Source organism: Leopardus geoffroyi, chromosome B1 (assembly GCF_018350155.1).
Source record: "Leopardus geoffroyi isolate Oge1 chromosome B1, O.geoffroyi_Oge1_pat1.0, whole genome shotgun sequence".
NCBI lineage: Eukaryota > Metazoa > Chordata > Mammalia > Carnivora > Felidae > Leopardus > Leopardus geoffroyi.
Window position 1 is genome coordinate 137433366 of NC_059327.1, and position 23022 is coordinate 137456387.

Genomic DNA, 23022 nt, shown 5'->3' on the forward strand with positions numbered 1-23022 from the left:
GCCATAGCATCCTCCCTTAAGTGAAGTAATATAAGGCCTGATGAAGTACTGGACACAAGGCCCCATTCTGAAGGTGCCTGACTTGTTAGGCTCACCCAATTCTTTTTTTCTTTCCAGTTTTATGGAGATATAATTGACATATAATATTGTTGTTTTTTTAATTACAAGGATTTTTTTCAAATTTTTAAAAAATTCCAGTTAGTTAACATACAGCATAACATTAGTTTCAGGTGTAGAATCCAGTGACTCCTCATTTCCATACACCACCCTGTGTGCATCACAACAAGTGCACTCCTTAATCCCCACCACCATTTAACCAATCCCCCACCCCGCCCACTTCCCCTTCAAGAACCCTCAGTTTGTTCTCTATAGTTAAGAGTCTGTTTTTCTAGTTTGCCTTTCTCCCCCCATCCTCACCCCATGTTCATCTGTTTTGTTTCTCAAATTCCAAAGGAATGAAGTCATATGGCATTTGTCTTTCTCTGACTTATTTTACTTAGGATAATATTCTCTAACTCCATTCACGTCATAGCAAATGGCAAGATTTCACTCCAGTGGATGAGTAATACACACACAGACACACACACACACACAGACACACACACACACACACACACACACACACAACATCTTTATCCATTCGTCAGTCAATGAACATTTGGGCTCTTTCCATACTTTGGCTATTGTTGACAGTGCTGCCGTAAACATCAGTGTACACGTATTCCTTTTGAATCAGTAGTTCTATATTCTTTTTTTTTTTTTTTTTTAATTTTTTTTTAACATTTACTTATTTTTGAGACAGGGAGAGACAGCATGAACGGGGGAGGGTCAGAGAGAGAGGAAGACACAGAATCCGAAACAGGCTCCAGGCTCTGAGCTGTCAGCACAGAGCCTGACGCGGGGCTTGAGCTCACGCACCGTGAGATCATGACCTGAGCTAAAGTCGGAGGCTTAACTGACTGAGCCACCCAGGCGCCCCAGTAGTTTTATATTCTTTGGGTAAATACCGAGTAGTGCAATTGCTGGGTTGTAGGGTAGTGCTATTTTTAACTTTCTGAGGAACTTCCATACTGTTTTCCAGAGCAGCTGCACCAGTTTGCATTCTTACCAGCAGTGCAAGAGGGTTCCCCTTTCTCCGCATTCTCATCAACATCTGTTGTTCTTGTGTTGTTAATTTTAGTCATTCTGACAGATATGAGGTGATATCTCATTGTGGTTTTAATTTGTATTCCCCTGATGATGAGTAATGTTGAGCATCTTTTCATGTGCCTATTAGTTTTCTGTATGTCTTCTTTGTAAAAATGTCTCTTCATGTCTCTTGCCCATTTTTTTACTAAATTATTTGTTTTTTGGGGTATTGAATTTTGTTAAGTTCTTTATATATTTTGGATACTAACCCTTTATCAGATGTGACCTGTATTAGTTTAAGGTATACAACATAATGATTTGATATATGTACACACTGTGAAATGATTATCACCATAAGTTCATATAGCAACCATCACCTCACTTAAACAATTTTTTTCTTGTGGTGAGAACTTTTAAGATCTACTCTCTTAGCAACTTTCAAATATAAAGACCTAAATAAATGGGAAAATAGAAAGACCTAATACTGTTAAGATGGCAACAGTCCCCAGGTTTGTCTATGGAGTCAGTGCAATCCCTATCAAAATTCCAGCTGGCTTCTTTGAAGAAACTGACAAACTGATTTTAATTGAAAAAAACTTTTTTTTAAGTTTATTTATTTATTTTGAGAGTCAGGGAGGGACAGAGAGAGACGGAGAAAGACAATCCCAAGCAGGCTCTGTGCTGATGTGGGGCTTGTGAGATCAGTTTGTGAGATCATCACAGTTTGTGAGCTCATGACCTGAACCAAAATCAAGAGTTAGACGCTAAACCAACTAAGCCAACCAGGCGCCCCTCCCCCAAAATTTTTTTAAGTAGACTCCATGCTCAGCATGGAGCCCAATATGGGGCTTGAGCTCAAGACCTTGAGATCAAGACCTGAGCTGAGATCAAGAGTCAGGCACTTAACCGACTGAGCCACCCAGGTGTCCTGACAACTGATTTTAGAATTCAAAGAGAATTCTAAACTGATTTTAAAATTCAAAGAGAAGCCAAAACAATATCGGAAAAAAAGAAACCAAAAAACAAAAAACAAAAAAACAAAAAAAAAAACTTGCACATCCTGATTTCAAAACTTACTACAGAGCAACCAAAGGGCACATGGGTGGCTCAGTTGACTGAGCATCTGACTCTTGATTCTGGCTCAGGTCATGCATGATCTGATGGTTCATGGCTTTGAGCCCTGTGTCAGGCTCTGTGCTGATGGTACAGAGCCAGCTTGGGATTCTCTCTCTCCCTTTCTTTGCCTTTCCCCCACTCGTGCTCTCTCCTCCTCTCTCAAAATAAATGAATAATTAAAAAAAAAAAAAAAAAAGAACAACCAAGATAGTGTGGTACTGGCATAAAGATAGGCATATAGAATAAAGGAAAAGAACTGAAATTCCAAAAATAAACTCTCACATTTATGGTCAACTGATTGCCAACAAGGATGCCAAAATAATTCAATAGGAAACTTCTAGTCTTTTCAACAAATGGTGCTGGGACAACTGGATACCTACATGGAAAGAGTAAAAATTGGACCCCTATCTTACACCATATGTAAAAATGAACTCAAATGACTGTAAGAGCTACAACTATAAAACTTACAGAAAAAACACGGCAAATGTTCACGACCTTGGATTAGGCAATGGTTTCCTATATAGGATACTTAAAGTACAGCAAAAACAAACAAAAAAAAAAAACCCCAGATAAACTGGACTTCATCAAAATTAAAAACTTTAATGTTTCAAAGGACACCATCAAAAAAGTGAAGAAACAACACACAGAATGGAAGAAAATATTGGCAAGTCATCTGATAATGATCAGGTCTAGAATATATAAAGAATTCCTACAATTCAGTAATAAAAGGACAAATAACTCAATTTAAAAACTGAAAAGGATCTGAGTAGACTTTTCTCTAAAATTACAAAAATAGCCAATAAGTACACAAAAAAACTCTTCAACATCATTAAACCTAAGGGAAATGCAAATCAAAATGACAAGATAATACTTCATACACACTAGGATGCCTAAATCAAAAAGACAGATAATAAATGTGGGCCAAAATAAGGAGAAATTAGAACCCTCACACACAGCTGGCAGGAATATAAAAAGGAACAGCTATTTTGAAAGCAGTCTGGCAACTTTTCAAAAGACTAAACACAGAGTTATCATACGACCCAGTCATTCCACTCTTAGGTGTACAACCAGAAGAATTAAAAACCTGTGTCCATACAAAAACTTGTACATGAATGTTCATAGCACCATTATTAATAGCCCCAAGGCAAAAATAACCTAAATTTCCAGCAACTAATGAAGAAATAAAATGTGGTATATCCATATAACAGAATACTATTTGGCAATAAAAAGGAATAAAGTACTGATAAATGCTACAACATGGATAAACATTTTGCCAAGTGAAAAGTCAATCACAAAAGGCTACATGTTGTGTGATTCCATTTACATAAAATTCCCAACACAGGCAAATCTATTGAGCAGAAAGGAGATTAGTAGTAATGTTATACAACTCCAGGAATATACCAAAAAACAATTAATTGTAATGAAAAAAAAAATACGTCTCAAGATTGCTAATGTATGGTTGTAATGCCAGTAGACAAAAATGTCCGTGGGTGCTTGGGTGGCTCAGTCAGTTAAGTGTCCGACTTCAGCTCAGGTCATGATTTCACAGTTTGGGAGTTCAAGCCCCACATCGGGCTCTGTGCTGACAGCCTGGAGCCTGGAGCCTGCTTCAGATTCTGTGTCTCCCTCCCTCTCTCTCTCTGCCCCTCCTCCACTCATACACTGTCTCTCTCTCTCTCAAAAATAAACATTAAACAAAAATATTAAACAAAAATGCCCAAAAGAAATAAATAAGGAAAGCAATAAGGTCTAAAATAAGGAAAGCAATAAGGTCTAAAATGGAAGAAGATAACAAAACACCTGTCCTCTCTATATAGTCCCACATGAGAAATCTGAGAATCATTTGCATCCTCAGAGGTCCTAGTGAGTCTCTTTCTTTTTAGTTAAGAATTATATGATTACATTCTTTTCACATTTTTTTTTCATGGCCAGAAACTCAAAGTCAAATCTGAGGCTTGACTATATCAATTCTGGAAACTTTTTCTTTTTATCTATCTTTTATCTAGTTTGTCAGACACCTTCTTGCAAAAAGAATTTAAAGCTGCTCAGAAGAATATACAGAAGATAAGAGAATTTAAAAGTAGCAACAATCAACATACATACACACACACTATTTACAGTTGGGTTACAAATTTAACAAGTTTTCTAGCAGCCAAGATAAAAAAAAAACAGTTTATAGTTTGTTTAATAAGATAAAAACTAACTGTTCAGGAGAATCACAACTAACTCTAAGATTGTGAAGGAATTTTTCCTGAGGATCTGCATAACAAATATCCTATAGAAAAAAAAAAAAAAAACACCTCCTTTAGAAAGAAAGATGAGGATCAACTGGTTTGCTTCTTGATTTTTTTATTTTTATTTTTTTCATGTTTATTTACTTTTAAGAGAGAGAAGGACAGAGAGTGAGTGGGGAAGGGGCAGAGAGAGGGACACAGAGGATCCCAAGCAGGCTCCACACTGTTGCACAGAGCCTGATGTGGGGCTCGACCTCACAAACTGTGTGATCACGACCTGAGCCAAAACTAAGAGTCAGATGCTTAACCAACTGAGCCACCCAGGCCCCCCTCAATTAGTTTGCTTCTTAAAGTACAAATTAAATGAAAGAAATTCCACAGGAAGTCACTATAATCCCTTCAGCGGTCTGGTTTAACTCCAGCCAGTAAGACTGAGTGAAGTGAATACCTTTTAGCAAACCCCTGCATAAATGACTCTTTATAGATAAATTCTCTTTGGTATAGGATGACACTGAATCCAAGGAAGTGAGTCTAACAGATCTGTATGTTTGTTTATCTTGACCTTTTTCATGTTTCTGATGGTCTATGTGTTTACTTTTATTATTATGTATGTTACTGTTATAAGCTTCTTTAAAACCTCTGTAGACAAATGTGCACAAAGTAACTGATGCTATAAGCAGACAACATATTAAAAACTTCTTTTCTGGAATAGGTAGCCTGACATAAGCAAATACATCCTTGAACTAGGAAACACGACACCAAGTTCTATTCTTACAGGCAAAACGTTCACCCTGATTAACCTTAGGCAAGTTACTGTGCCAAATTTTGCTCTATCTAAAATAGGACTGGATAATTATACTCTGTTACAAACTGATGCTTAAGATTAATTAAGGTACTTATCGAAGGGTTTGAGTTTTTAAAAAAAACAGGTCTATAATTCTGCCCTTACAGTTTCCAAAAATGCATTATTCTACAATATGTTTTCCAATAGGGCTACTTTTATAATTCAAACCCATATTTGTATATTATACTCATCTTCAGTCAATGTAATATTCCTTTTTTGGTCATCAAATGTTGGATAAAAATATTATAGAAAGATATCAAGATGCTTCAAATCTAACACACTTTTCACTAGAGTGTACCTAAATATTTGCTCCCACATATTTATAAGACATGATCATTACCATCAGCTGTAGTTGCTTTTTGGTGAGGCATCAGCATGGCAGCAAATTCTTGAAGCTGATTTCCTCTGATGATTCTGTCTAGGTACATTTTCTCTAGGATCCCATAAGCAGCAAGTTGCTGGCATCTTTCATCCTTAAAAAGGGTAGCTAGCATCCGAGAACGCTGCTGTCCTAAGGGAAACAAATGAGCATCAAATACTCTTATAATCTATTTCCCCAATAAAAAACTATGTTATGACTTCATTCTTGCCTACTAAAATATACAGCCAATTCTCGGGATTTGTGGCAGTTATGTTCTACAAAGTTGTTGCCAATTCCTACTTCTAGGGGAAATACAGGATTAGGCTCCTATGAGCCTCTGGACACACTGTTTTTGTCAACTGATCAATATGTAACCTTGCTTTATGTTACTCTGTTAAAGGTACTTTATTTAATATATATTGTCGGTTATATTTAATATATATTGTCAATTCATCATTGTTCATGATGATACATAAGGAGGGAGTGTCACGATGGCCTACAACGAAAGAAAGCAAATATAACAAACAGCTAAGAAAATTTAGGAAAAAAAAAGTCATGAAGGGGGAATAGCCCTGCCAGATAATAAAACAATAATCAATAAAATAAAATCAATAATACTATGATAATGCCAGTAGCATAGTACTAGTATATCCATAAATAGGCTAATTAACGGAACAGAATACTAGATTTTGAAATCTGTAATGTGCTAAATCAATAGGGGAAAAAAGATTACTTAATAAAAGATACTAGGTCAAATAGCCATTTAGACCAAAAAAAAAGGGTAATTCCCTATCTCATTCCCTACACCAAAATAAATCCAAACGGATTAAGACTTGCAGGTAAATTGAAGTGAGAAATAGGCAACATTAATCTAAATTAGTGATTAATCTGGGGCAGGGGGTGGGGGAGTGGCGGTTGGAGATAGTGCCTAGAAGGAAGCATCAAAGTAAAATATGAAAGCCTAAAGCAACAATTCTCAAAGGGGGTCTCCAAGACCCTTCAAGGGATCAGTCGGTGAGCCAATGCTATTTTATAATAGTATAAAAACATCCTTTACATTTTTCACTGTGTTGGCACTTACACTGCTGGTGCGAAAGCAATGGCGGCTAAAACAGCTGGCACCACCGCACAAATCAAGGCTGTGGCACTGGCAACGAACTGTATTGTGCCACACACTCAACAGTCAAAACAAAAGACAGCTTGCAGCAGAAAGGAGTTATTTTTATTAAGTACTGACATGAGAACACATCTTTTTAATATTCTGTGCAACAAAATGGGAAATGCACGTAAAGCACTTCTGCTGCAAACCGAAGAACAATGGTTGTCCCAAGGAAACCCTGCAAGCTGAACACCATTTACGTAAGACAATGACTAACAGACAAAATGATGGGTTTTCAGACTTGGGTATTTGGTAGATATTTTTTAAAAAATGAACAAAGCAAGCCTATCAAGTCCAACCAACAGTATTTGTTGTCACTGATAAAATTAGAATTTTTAAGAAACAATCAGAATTTTAGAGAACTTCTATCTGCCACCATGAGCTTGACAGCTTTCCAATAGTTAAAGGTTCTTCTGATAAGATCAGGTGTAATATATTCAAATGTAATTTTTATATGTTGTATAATAAAGTATGTCAATATTTGGATTGCATAACTCAGTGAACCAATAGTATCCAAACAACCAAACATAATGATACAAAATGGAGTAAAGGATCCATGCAAGCGCAAGACAGACCAAGACTTTAACATTAACAAGGGGCAAAAAGTTCATTGATACGGTTTCAGATGCCACACTGCGACTAACCTATAAGAAACTATACCACTGGTCAAGTTAAGTGTAGCATGAAAGAATATCACAATTATCTGAAAAAGTCATCAATATGCCTCCTTTTTCCAATTACACACTATGAGCTGGATTTTCTTCATAAACTTCCTTTAAAACAACATATCAAAGCATTCTGAATACAGAAGTACTTTTAAGAATTCAGCTTAAAAAAACATTCAGTTTTTGTCTGTGAAGATAGATAGACATTGATAGGATTTGAAAAGATGTAAAAACAACTTCATTCTCTTAACGTTTTTTACTTTAGAAAATATAGTTATTTGATAAAAATGTCACTTTTTATTTATATGTAATGGACTTATGATTACTACTTTTAAATGAATTATTATTTTTTAAATTTATTATCTCAATTGCTAATATAGTATCAATAGATATAACCTACATAAGCAAAGGAAAGGGTTCTCAATTTTTCAGTGTAAAGGGGTTCTGAGACCAGAATCTGAGGATGTGGGAAACTAAGGTACTGAAAGAAAACATGTGGGAATTTAAAATACCTAATTTCAGAATAGGAAAGACCTTTCTAAGCAAGTAAACAAAACCCAAAGTCCATAAAAAAAAGAGATTAATACATTTAACTGTATAAAAATAAAGAGTTTCTGCATGGCAAAAATTTCATAGACAAAACCAAAAATGAGACAACAAATTGGAAAAAAAATTGTTAAATTTCTTATATACATGAGGCACTTTCATAAGTCACCAAGATAAAAACTCAAAGCCTGGCTAATAAACATAAACAGATAATTCATTCAAAAAAATACAGGTTTTTCAATAATGATTTTTCTTAACATATGAAAAGATGCTCAAGAGCATTCCTAGTAAATGAAATGCAAATTAAAACTGGAGTGAAATACTACCTTTTCATCCATTAACAAAGATGAAAACATTTGGTAATACAGGTGTGAGAAATCAGGTCTGCATGGACACTGTTGCCTGGAAGGTAACACTAAAGGGCAGTATATAATTTCTATCCAAAGTTTAAAGGTATATACCCTGGGACTCAAGAATTTAACCTATATATATATTCATATATGTGCACAATCACTATAGCACTGTTTGTAACTGACTAAATAAATTATGATAAAGCCAAACAACAGAAGATCAAAAAGAATGAGAGATATGTATTGACATATAAAGATCACGGATATATACGTACAGGAAAAAAACAGGTGGCGAAAGTGTGTATATCATGCTACCATTTATATTAAAAAAAGGTGGGGGGGGGGGGACACAGACACTTTTACATTGAAGGAAATACAAGTAATTGGTAAAAGCTCGTTAGAACTGGAAGCAGTACCACGTTATGTATTGCCTTTTCAGTAACAAAAATGTAATAAATAAGATCACTGCTTCATAAAGAATGAAATGTGTAGTGTGAACATGTCATTAGGCTCTCAACCAAACACAGATCAAGAATAGACATTCTAAAAATGATTTAGAAAAGCCAGTTTAGAATTACCAGCATTTCTCCTCAATGCCCTTTCTGCTTTATAAGTTGAGTGATGTACATGCTATAATTTAGTAAAAGAGAACAAAGAATATTTTTCACATTTACCAAAGAAAAGGATAAATGTGAGATCTGAAACTAAGGCTTGAAGGTTAAAAAGATCTCAAAAGCAGTGTGTTAATTATCATCAATCTCTAGATTTTAATTTTAACTTCTCTTTATGTAATTCTCACATAATTTTGTTATTCATTTTTAAGTTATCTATTAGGCGAACTAAACTCCATATTATCTCTCTTAATTACTCCTAACACATGTAGGTAATAGACTGATACATGCATATTTAAAAACTTTTGAAGTTAACAATCTATTTTATTGCTGTTTTTAACTGTTTAAAGTGTTTAAACTAAATTTACCATAATGGTAGTAATAAGAACTCCCCTTGAAGAATAAATAATTCCTTACTAAATCCTCCAATAGTAACAAACCTGAAATTATTAAGCAAAGATAACTGTTTATGAAAGCACAAATTACATGCTTACCTGCTGATGCTAAGATGGTACAGTGCAAAGCATGTTTTAAGGCCTCTAGTCTTTCACTTTCGTGCACTATTGTCTTGTAGGAGAGCTCATTGTACCTTTGTGCAGCTTCAATGAATTTTCTTCTATAATCAAGAACACGTGCATAGCATACCTACAGAGGGGAAAATGTTTCCATTAGGGGGAAAAATTAAAAATCAAAGCATAAAATAAAAGAGAATTTCTAATACATAACACCATTTATCATATATCTGGAATATCTCAGTATAGTAGGACTCTCCAATACAAACTTAATTCCAAATCAACTCATCTGTTACCTTATAATGTATCTGTAACTGTTCATTGGTTGATTCATTCTGAAGCAATGATGCTCGATTTATGTAAGCCTCTGCCTGGACTGGGTCATCATCCTCCAGATATAGCCTAGCAATCTTCAGGTAAGTCTCCAACTTATAATCTACATTGTACTGCCTAGGATATAACAGAAAAATACAATGACTAAATATTTTATCAAGAAGATTTTTAGGAGTGGTAAAAAATGTATTTTTCCTCCATACATGCTGTTAATATAAGCATATCAAATTTTTACTGCATTAGAGAACAATCTAAAAAAATACTTCCAAAATAAATGTTATTGAATTTTTATTTTATCATCATGATTGCTCCATTGTATTTTAGTTTCCTTTAATCCTTAAATAATCTCAAAGTCAAAGAACTTAAAAGAAAAAATGCCCAGTTTAGGGGTATACCATATACTGGTGCTGGGGCTATTAGTACAACCATCCTGGAAAATAATTTGGCAATATATTCTCCAATCATTCTTTGAATCTTTTAAAATGCATATATTCCTTAGCTACTATATTTTATCTCTAGAAAACAAATCGCAAGAAAATAATAAGGGATGTGCACACATATGTACAAGGAATATTCATTTGTAAAGCTACTCATAAACACGTGTAAGAGAAAAAAATTAGAAATCACCTATTATGATATTTTTAATAATCAATTAAATTGTGGTACATAAAGATGGTATAATAATATATAGTTATTATAATCATTACTACGTGAAAATAGTCATCATGTGTTTTTGCTAAGTCAAAAAATAGGATAAGACAGCATGGAAGACACCATTAGAAAGTATTTCTATACATATGTATGAAGATGGTAATAGCAATTATTTCTAGGCACTGAGATTCCAGGTGGTTTTCATTTTCTTCTTTATCCCAGTAGCCACATTTTATGCAAGAAATGCACAACTGAACACTTCACCTAATTCAAAACTCACATAATTCACGGTTAAGCCTTAGAGAAAAATTAATCTTTTTTATTGCCAGCAAAGTGATGCCACCATGTGGCAAGAACTGAGTTTACAATTTACATGGCCCAACTCTGAAATTAATTCTTTACTTTTTAAATTTTTTTATACAAATTCGAATTTTTTCCACAAGTCATATATTACCGACATTTGGCACTACACTGTTTCCTTTCACAACTCGAATTTACACGAACTGCTATATATAGCACTATACTTTTTTCAATTTTCCAATTTTATGCCAAGTGTATCTATTAAATGTATTACTTTAATTATCAGAATGAATCATAGTTTAAAGAAACGAGTTCTCAACCATTTATCCAGATTTTACTTTTAATCACTTTTAGGTTAATTTGTTTAGGAAACTTCTAAATTAAAAAAAAACAATGGCTAAATTTTCAGTTCTCTGATATCCTCACAAAGATAATGCTATAGGACTACCAAAATGACAAATCCCATCACTGCAAAGAACAGTATCTAATTTTATATTTATTTCAACTACCAGTGAAAATAAATCAATTGCCCTGTACTAGAAAGAAAATGCTCCAGAGTAAGACCAAAGCCAAAAAGCCCAGCCTTTTCAAACTATCAAAGAAAAAAACCCAAATTAACAAGAGGCTTTGGAAAGCAAAATTCAGTATCTACATAACAAAACCATTTTCATAAACTGGTTGCTTTTTCAAGGAGCATCACTGCCTAATAATTTCGTAAGTAATGCAGAAAAGCCAAGATGCCTGAAGTAGTGTCTGCCTTATCATCCCTCATAAATATTAATGAAGACCAAAAAAGAATCCCTCATTTCCCTGGTAAAAAAAGTAGAGAAGCAGATGAAACATTTTTAAGTCATTCACAGTTGGTACTGAGAGGGGAAGTGTGTTTAAAAAGTGTAACCAAGAATCTCACATCTGTCTTCTTCCTTGTACAATATACGTCGGAGGAATGTTTCATAAAGCACTATAGATGTTTTTAAAAATACTTAACAAAAAGTTAAGATTAACTGAATAAAAGTTACAACCTATCATCTTAATTTTTTCTAATTGTTTCTCCATCTCACTTCTTCTAGCATCTCAAACCCAACAACCCACTGAACTCACTGTGACCTCCAAACCACTGATCTTATTACATTGTTACCTCTTTTTCCCCTTGATGGCCTCACTTAACTCCTAACTAGCTTAAGCCCTATGGTCAATCATTGTAATTATTGATTTGAATGTGCATTCATCTCCCTTGTATCACTTTTGCTGTCACACTTGGCCAAAATCGTAACTCTGGTTAAACCTAAATTTGCCTACTCCTTTCCTGCACCCATATAGCTGAACTCTGATGAAGAAAAACACCTAACCAATCTGAATGACCTCATTTCAATCACTACAACCTTCAGATGAGATGAGCCCTTTATGCTACCAAGTATACTACATATTCTTACTCCATTCACTGTCTCACTCTCCTAGAAAATTTTTTCTCATATTCCTGCCTTCCCTCAACTTCGACACTCCCAACCCGGTCTACACTTCCCACGGATGACTGATTCTGACTTCATTAAGAATACCAGAGCAATCAAAGAATACCTGCACAAATGCCACCACCACATTGCTAATATCAATACCACATACTCTGTATTCCTAGCTGTTACTGTAGATCACTGGGCACTGTTCTGCCCATCAGGGAACATGTCTCAATGTCTACAGACATTTTGACTATCACAACTAGGGGCGGTGATGCTACTGGCATCTAGTGAGTAGAGGTCTGGGATGCTGTTGAGCATCTTGCAACCCATGACAAAGAATTATTCCATCTAAATGCCAACAGTGCCTGGGCTGAGAAACTCAGCCATAGATGAACTATCCATGCCCCTGTCTAAAAACTATCTCTCCACTAGATTCCTTCCCCTCCTGTCCACTCCTGCAAGAATCCTCTTCTCTACCCTCCCATATTATATTTTTGCTTTCCAAAAAATTAAAGGAAAAATCACTAAAGAAAAAATAATCTCTTAACCTAACCTCTGCTGCTTCTACCAGATTTCTTTCTTTTCGTGAAAACTTGTGCAAAGAGCTGCCCATACATACCATTTCCAACTCTTCTCTTCCCATTCTCTCTTAAACCATTCCAGTCAGGCTTCTTCATTCTTACCATTTCACCAAAACAGCTTTTGTCAAGGGCCCCAGTGACCTCCACTTTACTAACTCCAATGGTTAACCCTCACTCCTCAGCTTAATTGACCTATCAACACCATAGCAGATCACTTGCTCCTTCTTGATACATTCTCCTCATTTGGCTTCTAGGCTGCCATATTCCACATTCTTCGGGTTTTCTTCTCAATCCTCATTTGATCTATCTTCTTCCTGCCCCTCACCTCTTAGTGTTGGAGAGTTCCAGGCCTCAGTACTCAGTCCTCTCTATCTATATTCCCTCTCTTGGGGATCTCATCCAATCTAATGCCTTTAAATTCCATCTCTCTCTATATATCAGTGACTTCCAAATGTATATCTCTAGCCCATATCTCTCTTTTAGTATATTCAACTCCCTACTAGATATTTCCACTTAGTTATCACATGTCCAAAATGGAATTCCTGCTCTTCCCTCAAAACCTATTCTTTACTATGCAGGAGACGACAACTCCATCTTTCTAGTTGTTCAGACCAAAACCAGGATTTATCATGGCTCCTTTTCTCATACTCCATATGTAAGCTACCAGAAAATCCTTAGCTCTACCTTAAAAACATATCCAGGATCCAACATTTCTCACAATCTCCATCTTATCTGCAGTAGTACATAAGCCTCTTCACTCATGTCCTTACTTCTATCATTACTTGCCTACAGCTATTCTCAACCAAGTACTCAGAATGAATTTTTTTTAAAGTAGGCTTCATGCCCAGCACAGAGCCCAATGCGGGGCTTGAGCCCTGAGATTAAGACTGAGCTGAGATCAATAGTCAGACGCTTAACCAACTGAACCACCCAGGTGCCCCCAGAATGATTTTTAAAAATAGAAGTCAGATCATGTCACTCTTCCACACAAAATCCTCCAATGGTTTCCCCTCATTTCACTTACAGAAAAGACAAAGGCCTTACAATGACTTACAAGAACCTATATAATCTGGTCCCCAGTACTCTCTGATCTCAGTCCCCCCACCTTCTCTTGGCTTACTCCATTCCACCCATACTGGTCTCCTTGATCTTCTGAAAACACTCCAGGTATGCTCCCATCTTAGGGCCTTTACACTAGCCTTTCTCTCTAAGAGGATCTACTGATAATCTTCCCTAAACTCATGACTACTTCCTTCAACTGTCTGAGAAGGTATATCTGGACCACTCTACTACTCCAATCATCCTGTTTAATGATACAACCTGCTCCCTACTTTCCCTTTACTCTTCTCCCTGGCACTTAACACCTAACATACTACAGAATTTATTTACTTATTAACTTGTTTATGATGTTTCTTGCACTAGAATGTAAAAAAAAAAAACCAAAAAACCCACAAATGAACAACGATACATATCCTATATACATCTCCATCCAATATCCACTATTTACTATACTTTTGTCCTGTTTCCAAAGGAATTCCCACCAACACTTGGGCTGCATTTCTCCAATCTTCTTCTTTTTCATATATGGATGCAAGATGCTGTCTTATGGAAGCAACCTGAAATAGTAGGTAGACATTTTAAATTATTTCAACTGACATTAGTAACTAATTAAAATAAATGGATGGTAAGTTTATCTATTGTGATAATGTTTTCATTCAACATTCTAAGATAGCAAGTAAATAGCGCAAATTTATCTAGACCACCCCAAATTTTTTTTAATGAATTCTGAATTCATGGAATATCAAAATACTGAACTGAAATTAACACATTTCTGCAATGTGGATTATGGCAATAATTTAATTTAAATATTAAGTTTTATGTTTATGTTAACTGCATATATAACACTGGTGTTTTCCTAAGTTTTCAGCCTTATTAACAATTTTACTGACTCTTTTTCTTTTTTTAACTTTTATTAGTTTTTACTTTTACAATCTGTTTTTATTCCCAACAGAAATGAGGATAGAATAACTTATTCTTCTCTGAACTGTGGTCCCAGGGTTTTTAATCTGTTTAAGGCCATTGACCCCTGAGACCCTATTCACCGAAGAATATAGTTAAGCTGTTCAGACTTGGCCTGGCCACTACAGACTACTCACCACCCTATCCCTCCTCTTTAAAAACAAAGAACCTGCATGCTGTGCAAGCTAGTCTCCTCACTGTGGAAATTAATATGCTCATTTCTAAACTTGGAAGGCAGTTAGTGACTAAGCCTAAAGTTCCAAAGACCAAAGGCCTAGAACTGAATCCTGGCTCTGCCACTCAGAGTCTGCAATTTTACCGATTCTTAAAAATTGTCTAAAGAATAATATTTGATTCATAAATCAAATTGTAATATCTGAGCAAATGTCAGCTGGAGTTACAACATCCTGGAGTTTTTACACTATAACATGCTGTTTGGCACACTGTTTTGTCAAAAACAAAATTGGATGATCACCTCCTTTAAAAATGTAATAATATCTCTCAAAATAATTACTGCTATCTCATGTTCAAAACTCACTGTTATAGATTTTTACCTGCTCCTCAAATGAAATGACTCTAGGCTGGATCTTTTCCAAGGTGAAATGATAGATTTCTTTGGCTGTGCTATCAGGCAGGTTAGGGAGATGTGTACAGAAATCAGTCAGCAACTGTCGAGAGATCACGAGACTGACATTCTCATTCACCACTTGTCAAAAAAAAAGAGAGAGATAAAAAAATATGAGTAACTTACAAATTTTCATTAAGCCATCAATTTTTACCTAAACCTATTATTAAAAACAATATATATTAGTACAACCCTCAATGCATTATTCAGGGATTTCCAAACCCATATCATCTTATGTAACAGAATCGGTTTTCCTTATGCAGAATTATTTGATTATATAATGACTACACCATTAAATACTACAGCAGTAAAAGTCCCTTAAGTTTTCTAAGAAACAAGTGGCTGGGAAAAGTTTCGTTTTACATTTAAGAATTTTATATCTTCCTTTCTCTTCCTTTATTCTTCTACAAAGGGAAGGTACAGAAACACCTATACTTTTATCCTACCTCATTATAAAAAGGAGTTAAAGAAGAAACAGTGAAACAATTTTCATGAAATTTAAATAAAGCAAGTAGTGACAGTTACTGACACTTATACTTTCCTAATAAAAACAACAAATAATAATTGAGGTCAGCACCAGATGTACAGACATACTTAATGACACTATTTATAAACATTTTATTACTGTATGTGATTAAGGAAGAAAGCTCTGAGGCCACGCATGATTAGATGCCCTCACACAAGAAACTTAACCTCTCTGTGCTTCTGTTTCCTCATCTGTAAAATGTGGATAAGGATGCTGTGAAGCTCAAATGCAATATATAGAGAGCACTATGAACAACATGTGGCACAAAGCACTCAACAAATGTTCACTATTATGATCATTATTATTATAGTTTAAAAGATACATCATGCTTGTGACCACTACTCAGATAAATTAAGTCTCAAAACAACAGTTATTGGGGAAAAAACTGTTCAGTCGATATAAAGGATTTTAACAGTAGACTGCTTTTCTTGGTGGTTCAGTGGATTCAAAGTTTATATAAAGATCAAAGTTTATAAAAATCATTATTCTTTCGCTATCATATTGCAATGTTCTCAATAAAACCATTCCTAACAGCACTGTCAGTTCATCACACATTGCAGGCCACAATTTTTGAGGCAGTAACTTACAGTAACCTGTAACAAAGCTTGTCATCAGTTTATGATGTATTAATTAGAATTCATTATTGGATAATACTGAATGCAGCTGAGCAAACAGTTTCATTATAAGTGCCATTAGGCACTTTCAGCTGTTAGAAAGAAATTACCACACACACTAGCACTTCTCATTATAATGTGCATGAAAGCATCTCAAGTATCATTAACACTGTTAACTGAGCATAAATTCAAGCCTGAATTTTGAGTCATTTTCAAGATAACTGGATATGTTTAAAGTCAGGAAGTGGGAGAGAGTGTTTTGAAGAATGGAAATTTCTAGTTCCCATTCAAAAGGAATGTTCTTAACGTTAATAACAGTTAACAATTACATGGCACTTTATTAAATGCCAGGTATTATTCTAAGCACTTTACTATGTATACTAACTCATTTAAACTCCCAACACTTCTACAGGGTTGCTATCAAATCCCTCATTTTAGAGACAAGGAAAAGGAGGCACAAAGGAACTAACTTACTCAATAAAGCAGCAGACCAGGTTGAATTTAGACTATTCTCTTTATCATTATGCTATATTGCCTTCCATCAGTGACTGTATGAATAACTATACAAAACCTTAATTGGTAATGTAACTCTGAAGACAACTTACTGAAAAATAATCAAGTTGTAAATAGTTTAAATTCTAAAATCAATCAATGTCAATGCATATTTAATTTAATCTCAATGAAAATTATATTGCTTATTTGATATAAAACAAGCTTGAGCAAGCTTTGAAGTCCTAACTCAATAATACAAGGCAGACGTGGAATTTTCGTTCTACTTACTTGCTTCCACAAAAGCTTTCAAAGCTTCTAGTTGTTCTGCCCCAGATAACTGAACGGCTTTTTCCAGGATCTGACGATACCTGAAGCAATACCAAATAAAAAGAATCTTCAGAGGACACTATATATTCTAATGCTAATCTGATGTTTATTCATTTCTATTTCTGCTGGTTTCTTTCATAATGCCCTAGTTTGTGCTTTTATTTATACTACACCACAGATTTTTGTTGTTGTTGTTGTAGGTTCCCAGTCTATAAATTCTAAGGTGCCACTTCTAATTTCCTCTACAGTATACCACAATTTTTTAAGTTTTCAAACCCCGGGGTACTGGCTAGCTCAGTTGGTTAGGCATGCAACTCCTGACCTCAGGGATTGTGAGTTCAAGCCCCACATTGGGGATACAGCTTACTTTAAAAAAAAAAAAAAAAAGTTTTCAAGCCCATCACAAGAAAGAGTGAATCTGTAACTCTCAGTTACTGGATCTAAGGTGCCATTTTTTTTTGGAAGAAGTTTTAGTTTGGAATTTAAACTAAAAAGTCAACTTTCTTTCAAATGCCTTAAAAGATAAACTATACTTCCTTCAACTGTGTATTACACAGACACACAAGAATGTTATATGAGGTGACCCAGAATGCTTTCCTCTTGTGGACCTAATGAAACTAGGGTCACCAACAATAGGATAGTGTTGACTAGGCAGTGAAACCAAATATTAGAGATTAAATGTCTTCGTATGTACCAAATAAACTTCACCAAGCCAAATGTACTGATAGAACACCCTTTATGTTGTCAGATGATGCCTATATATTCTTTATTTGCAATCATTTCTAATAACTATTCTAATATTCTTATGAGCACATAAGATTGAAATCAGCACTCTAAAAAGGATGGGGGAAATGCTAAAAATAGGAACAATGACAATTATCAGGCAATGGCAAATTCCTTCCTAAAATGTAAACTCAACGAGGACAAGGATTTTTGTTTGTGTTGTTGACTGCTATACACACAATGCCTAGAGCAGCATATCACAAGCACTCAAATATTCAACATTTTAGTAAATTTAAAAAAACAGTATTTTATTTCTTAAACTGAGTGGTGGGTACACAAGTATTATACTATATTTTATCCCTTTTGTGTTTATGGTAATATTTATTAAAAGTATTAGTTAGGGGCACCTGAGTGGCTCAGTTGGTTGATCATCTGACTTCAGGCCAGGTCATGATGTCACGGCTCATGGGTTCTAGCCCCATGCTGGACTTTGGGCTAACAGCATGGAGCCCGTTTAGGATTCTGTCTCCCTCTCTCTATGCCCCTCCCCCCGCTCACACATGCACTCACGTTTGTGCACTTGCACATGCACTCGTACATGCTCTCCTTCTCTCTCAAAAATAAACATTAAAATTTGTTTAAAAAGCATTGGCTAGGACACCTGGGTGGCTCAGTCAGTTAAGCGTCTGACTTTGGCTCAGGTCATGATCTCATGGTTTGTGAGTTTGAACCCCGCCTTGGGCTCTGTGCTGACAGCTCAGAGCCTGGAGCCTGCTTCGGATTCTGTGTCTCCTCCTCTCTCTGCCCCTCCCATGCTCATGCTCTCTCTCTGTCTCTCAATAATAATAAATAAACGTTAAAAAAAAATTTAAAAAGCATTGGCTAATGCATTTTACAAACCTAATAGCACTGCAACTATTCAGAAAATCATCCAGGATATACTCAAGAAAAAAATATACAAATAGGAAAAAATATGTATATGAATATACATATGAATGAGCCCAAACTCATTCAAATTTATGATTTGTATTTTTAAAGCACACCTTCAAGCTACCATTCAACATTTACTGATTCTCAACCCATACAATATTCTCACAACCTTGGTTATATGATTTCTCAAAAACACAGTGAATCAAACTGACTTTGTAAGAAAGGTATACAGAAAGAAAAGACAGTGAACTCCAAAAGAAGAGAGAAACTACTCTAATAAAGCAAGGAAATATTATTAAGATTTAAAATAAAAATTATTTTTTAAATTGTTTTTAAAATTTGAGGAAGAATATTCAGCCATCTGAAAATTCATTACGGAATATCTCATTTTCTCTATACATAAACATACACAGATGTGCACATATATGATTTCCCATATCTATATTTATATATCTACTTTATTGCTCTAGGTATGCTTTTATTTAATATATTCAATGGTTTATTCTTTTTTGATTATTCTTCATATTCATATTCTTCACATTCATGGCTAAGCCCTCTTAATTTTAGATCCCCATAAATTATTTTATACTAACATTACATTCAAAGATGACAATGTCTCACAGAAATTTTCTTTAAAAAAAAAATTTTTTTTTAACGTTTATTTATTTTTGAGACAGAGAGAGAGCATGAACGGGGGAGGGGCAGAGAGAACGGGAGACACAGAATTGGAAGCAGGCTCCAGGCTCTGAGCCATCAGCCCAGAGCCCGACGTGGGGCTCGAACTCACGGACTGCGAGATCGTGACCTGAGCTGAAGTCGGACACGGAACCGACTGAGCCACCCAGGCGCCCCTCACAGAAATTTTCTGATTAACCTAAGTTTTAAATCATTACTTCATAATTATCATCTATACAGAAAAACACCATCCCCCCCCAAAAAAAAAACCTAAAAAGTGACAAAAGTTTTATATTAACCACATCATACAACTTGCCAGAGAATTACAAACTGCCTACTCAAACTCTCAACTTCTATGGACTAAGAAAGTGAGGTGCAGAGTTAAGGCTAGATGTTAACTTGCTCCTTCTCTAATATATAAATTCTAGTATCTAAGGGGCGTCTGGGTGGCTCAGTCAGTTGAGCATCCAACTTTGGCTCAGGTCATGATCACGTAGTTCATGAGTTCAAGCCCTGCATCAGGCTCTGGGCTGACAGCTTGGAGCCTGGAGCCTGCTTCGGATTCTGTGTCTCCCTCTCTCTCTGCCCCTCCCCTGCTCGCACTCTGTCTCTCTCAAAAATAAATAAACATTAAAAATAACTTTTTTAAAATTCTAGTATCTAAGAATAAGAAATTACTTTTTCACAATAATATGGAATGACTAACAAACCTAATTTAAATCAAGGATTTAAATATTTAATATTGCCATATAAAATCATCCAAAATTGAGCACCTAGAGTTTTTAAAATGCTATATAAGATTCTGTGTATGACATTAAAGGAATTTTAAATAACCTTAGTCTTTGAAGATATTATAATACAGTTAGGCAAATAAAAATTTACAATTCAAATAATATTATCACACATTAAATTATAATAAGACAAAACAAATGTTGCAATAAAACTAAACAATATAAGAAATATAACTGTTAAAATAAATGAATTCAGTAAAGTTGCAGGGTACAAAATCAATACTCAAAAATCTGCTGTGTTTCTATATGCTAATAACAAATTATCAGAAAGAAAAAACATCCTCTTTACAACTGCATCAAAAAGAATAAAATAACTAGGAATAAATTTAATCAAGATGAAGGATTTGTACACTGAAAACTATAAGACCCTGATTAAAGAGATTGAAGATATAAATAAAAGGAAAAATATTCCATGGTCACGGATTGAAAGTATTACTATGGTTAAAATGCCTATATTACCCAAAGCAATCTACAGATTTAATGAAATCCCTATCAAAGTTCCTGGGCGCCTAAGTGGCTCAGTTGGTTAAGTACCCAACTCTTGTTTCAGCTTAGGTCATGATCTCATGGTTTGTGAGATCTGAGCCTGTGTCAGCCTGACAGCACAGAGACAGCCGGCTCAGTATTGTCTATCTTCCTCTCTGTCTGCCCCTGTCCAGCTCACATGTGCACTCGTGAGCGCTCACGCGTTCTCTCTCTCAAAAATAAACAAACATTAAAAAAAATTCCAAAGGCATTTTTCACAGAAATAGAATACATAGTCCTAAGATCTGTATGGAACCATAAAAGACCCCAAATAACCAAGCAATCCTGAGGAAAAAAAAAGCAAAGTTGGAGGCATCACAGTCCTGATTTCAAGTTATTACAAAGCTACACTAATCAAATGGTATGGTATCAGCATAAAAACAGACATATAGATCAATGGAACAGAATAGAGAGCCCAGAAATAAACCCACACACATATGGTCAATTAATTTACAACAAAAGAGGCAAGAATATACAATGGGGAAAGGACAGTATCTTCAATAAATGGTGCTGGGAAAATTTGACAACCACATGCAAAAAAATGAACCAGGACCACTATATTACCCCATACACAAAAATAAACTCAAAATGGATTAAAGACTTCAATGTAAGACCTGAAACCATAAAACTCCTACAATAAAACACAGGTGGTAAGCTCCTGACACTGGTTTTATTAATATCTTTTTCGATCTGACTCCAAAAGCAGTGACAACAAAAGCAAAAATAAATAAATGGAGTTACATCAAACTAAAAAGCTTCAAGTGGAGGAAACCACCTACAAAATAAAAAGGCAACCTACAGAATAGGAGAAAAATACTTGTAAATCATGTATCTGAGAAGGGGTTTGTATTCAAAATATATTTTAAAAACTCATACAAATCAATAGCAAAAAAAAAAAAAAAAATGTGATTAAAAAATGGGCAGAGGGGCGCCTGGGTGGCGCAGTCGGTTAAGCGTCCGACTTCAGCCAGGTCACGATCTCGCGGTCCGTGAGTTCGAGCCCCGCGTCAGGCTCTGGGCTGATGGCTCGGAGCCTGGAGCCTGTTTCTGATTCTGTGTCTCCCTCTCTCTCTGCCCCTCCCCTGTTCATGCTCTGTCTCTCTCTGTCCCAAAGATAAATAAACGTTGAAAAAAATTAAAAAAAAAAAAAAAAATGGGCAGAGGGACTGAGGGACTGAATAGATATTTTTCCAAAGAAGATATACAGATGGCTAAAAGGTACATGAAAAAAAAATGTTCAACATCACTAATAATCAGAGAAGTGCAAATCGAATCCCCGATAACATATCACCTCATACCTGTTAGAATGGCTTTTATCAAAAAGAGAAGAACTAACAAGTGTTGGTGAAGAGGTGCAGAAAAGGGAACTTTCATGCACTGTTGGTGGGAATGTAAATTAGTACAGCCACTATAGAAAACAGTATGAAGGTTCCTCAAAAAAACAAACAAACCCACAATATGAAGTTTCCTTAAAAAAAAAAAAAAAAAAAATAGGTGTCCCTGGGTACCTTAGTTGGTTAAGTGTATGACTCCTTGATTTCAACTCAGGTCATGATCCCAGGATCACGGGATCAGCCCCATGACAGGCTCCTCTCTGAGTGTGAGGCCTGCTTGAGATTCTCTCTCTCTCCCTCTGCCCCTCTCCCACTTGTTCTCTTTCTCTCTCTCTCTTAAAAAATAAAAAAATAAAAAATAAAAAGTCCACCCTGTGATCCAGCAATTCTATTTCTGGGTATTTATCCAAAGAAAATGAAAATATTAGTTTGAAAAGACACGTAAATTACTATGTTCACTGCAGCATTATTTATAATAGCCTAGATATGGAAACAACTTAAGTGTCCATCAATGAATGCATGGATAAAGAAAATGTGGTATGTAAACACAATGGAATATTATTCAGCCATAAAAAAGGAAATCTTGCTGTTTGCAA

The 23022-nt window shown here is 35.3% G+C and overlaps 1 protein-coding gene across 2 annotated transcripts in view; it reads right to left on the bottom strand.

Moving 5' to 3' along the window:
- The window catches only part of COPS4 (COP9 signalosome subunit 4), a 43496-nt gene that overhangs the window by 10253 nt on the left and 10221 nt on the right, over window positions 1–23022 (bottom strand). For both annotated transcript variants that reach the window (XM_045473507.1, XM_045473508.1), the window contains exons 2-7: window positions 17410–17489; window positions 15419–15570; window positions 14358–14461; window positions 9823–9976; window positions 9509–9659; window positions 5663–5833 (exon numbers count right to left, since the gene is read on the bottom strand). In XM_045473507.1, the coding sequence (XP_045329463.1) occupies window positions 5663–5833; window positions 9509–9659; window positions 9823–9976; window positions 14358–14461; window positions 15419–15570; window positions 17410–17489 (812 nt within the window). The remainder of the gene's footprint in view (window positions 1–5662; window positions 5834–9508; window positions 9660–9822; window positions 9977–14357; window positions 14462–15418; window positions 15571–17409; window positions 17490–23022) is intronic.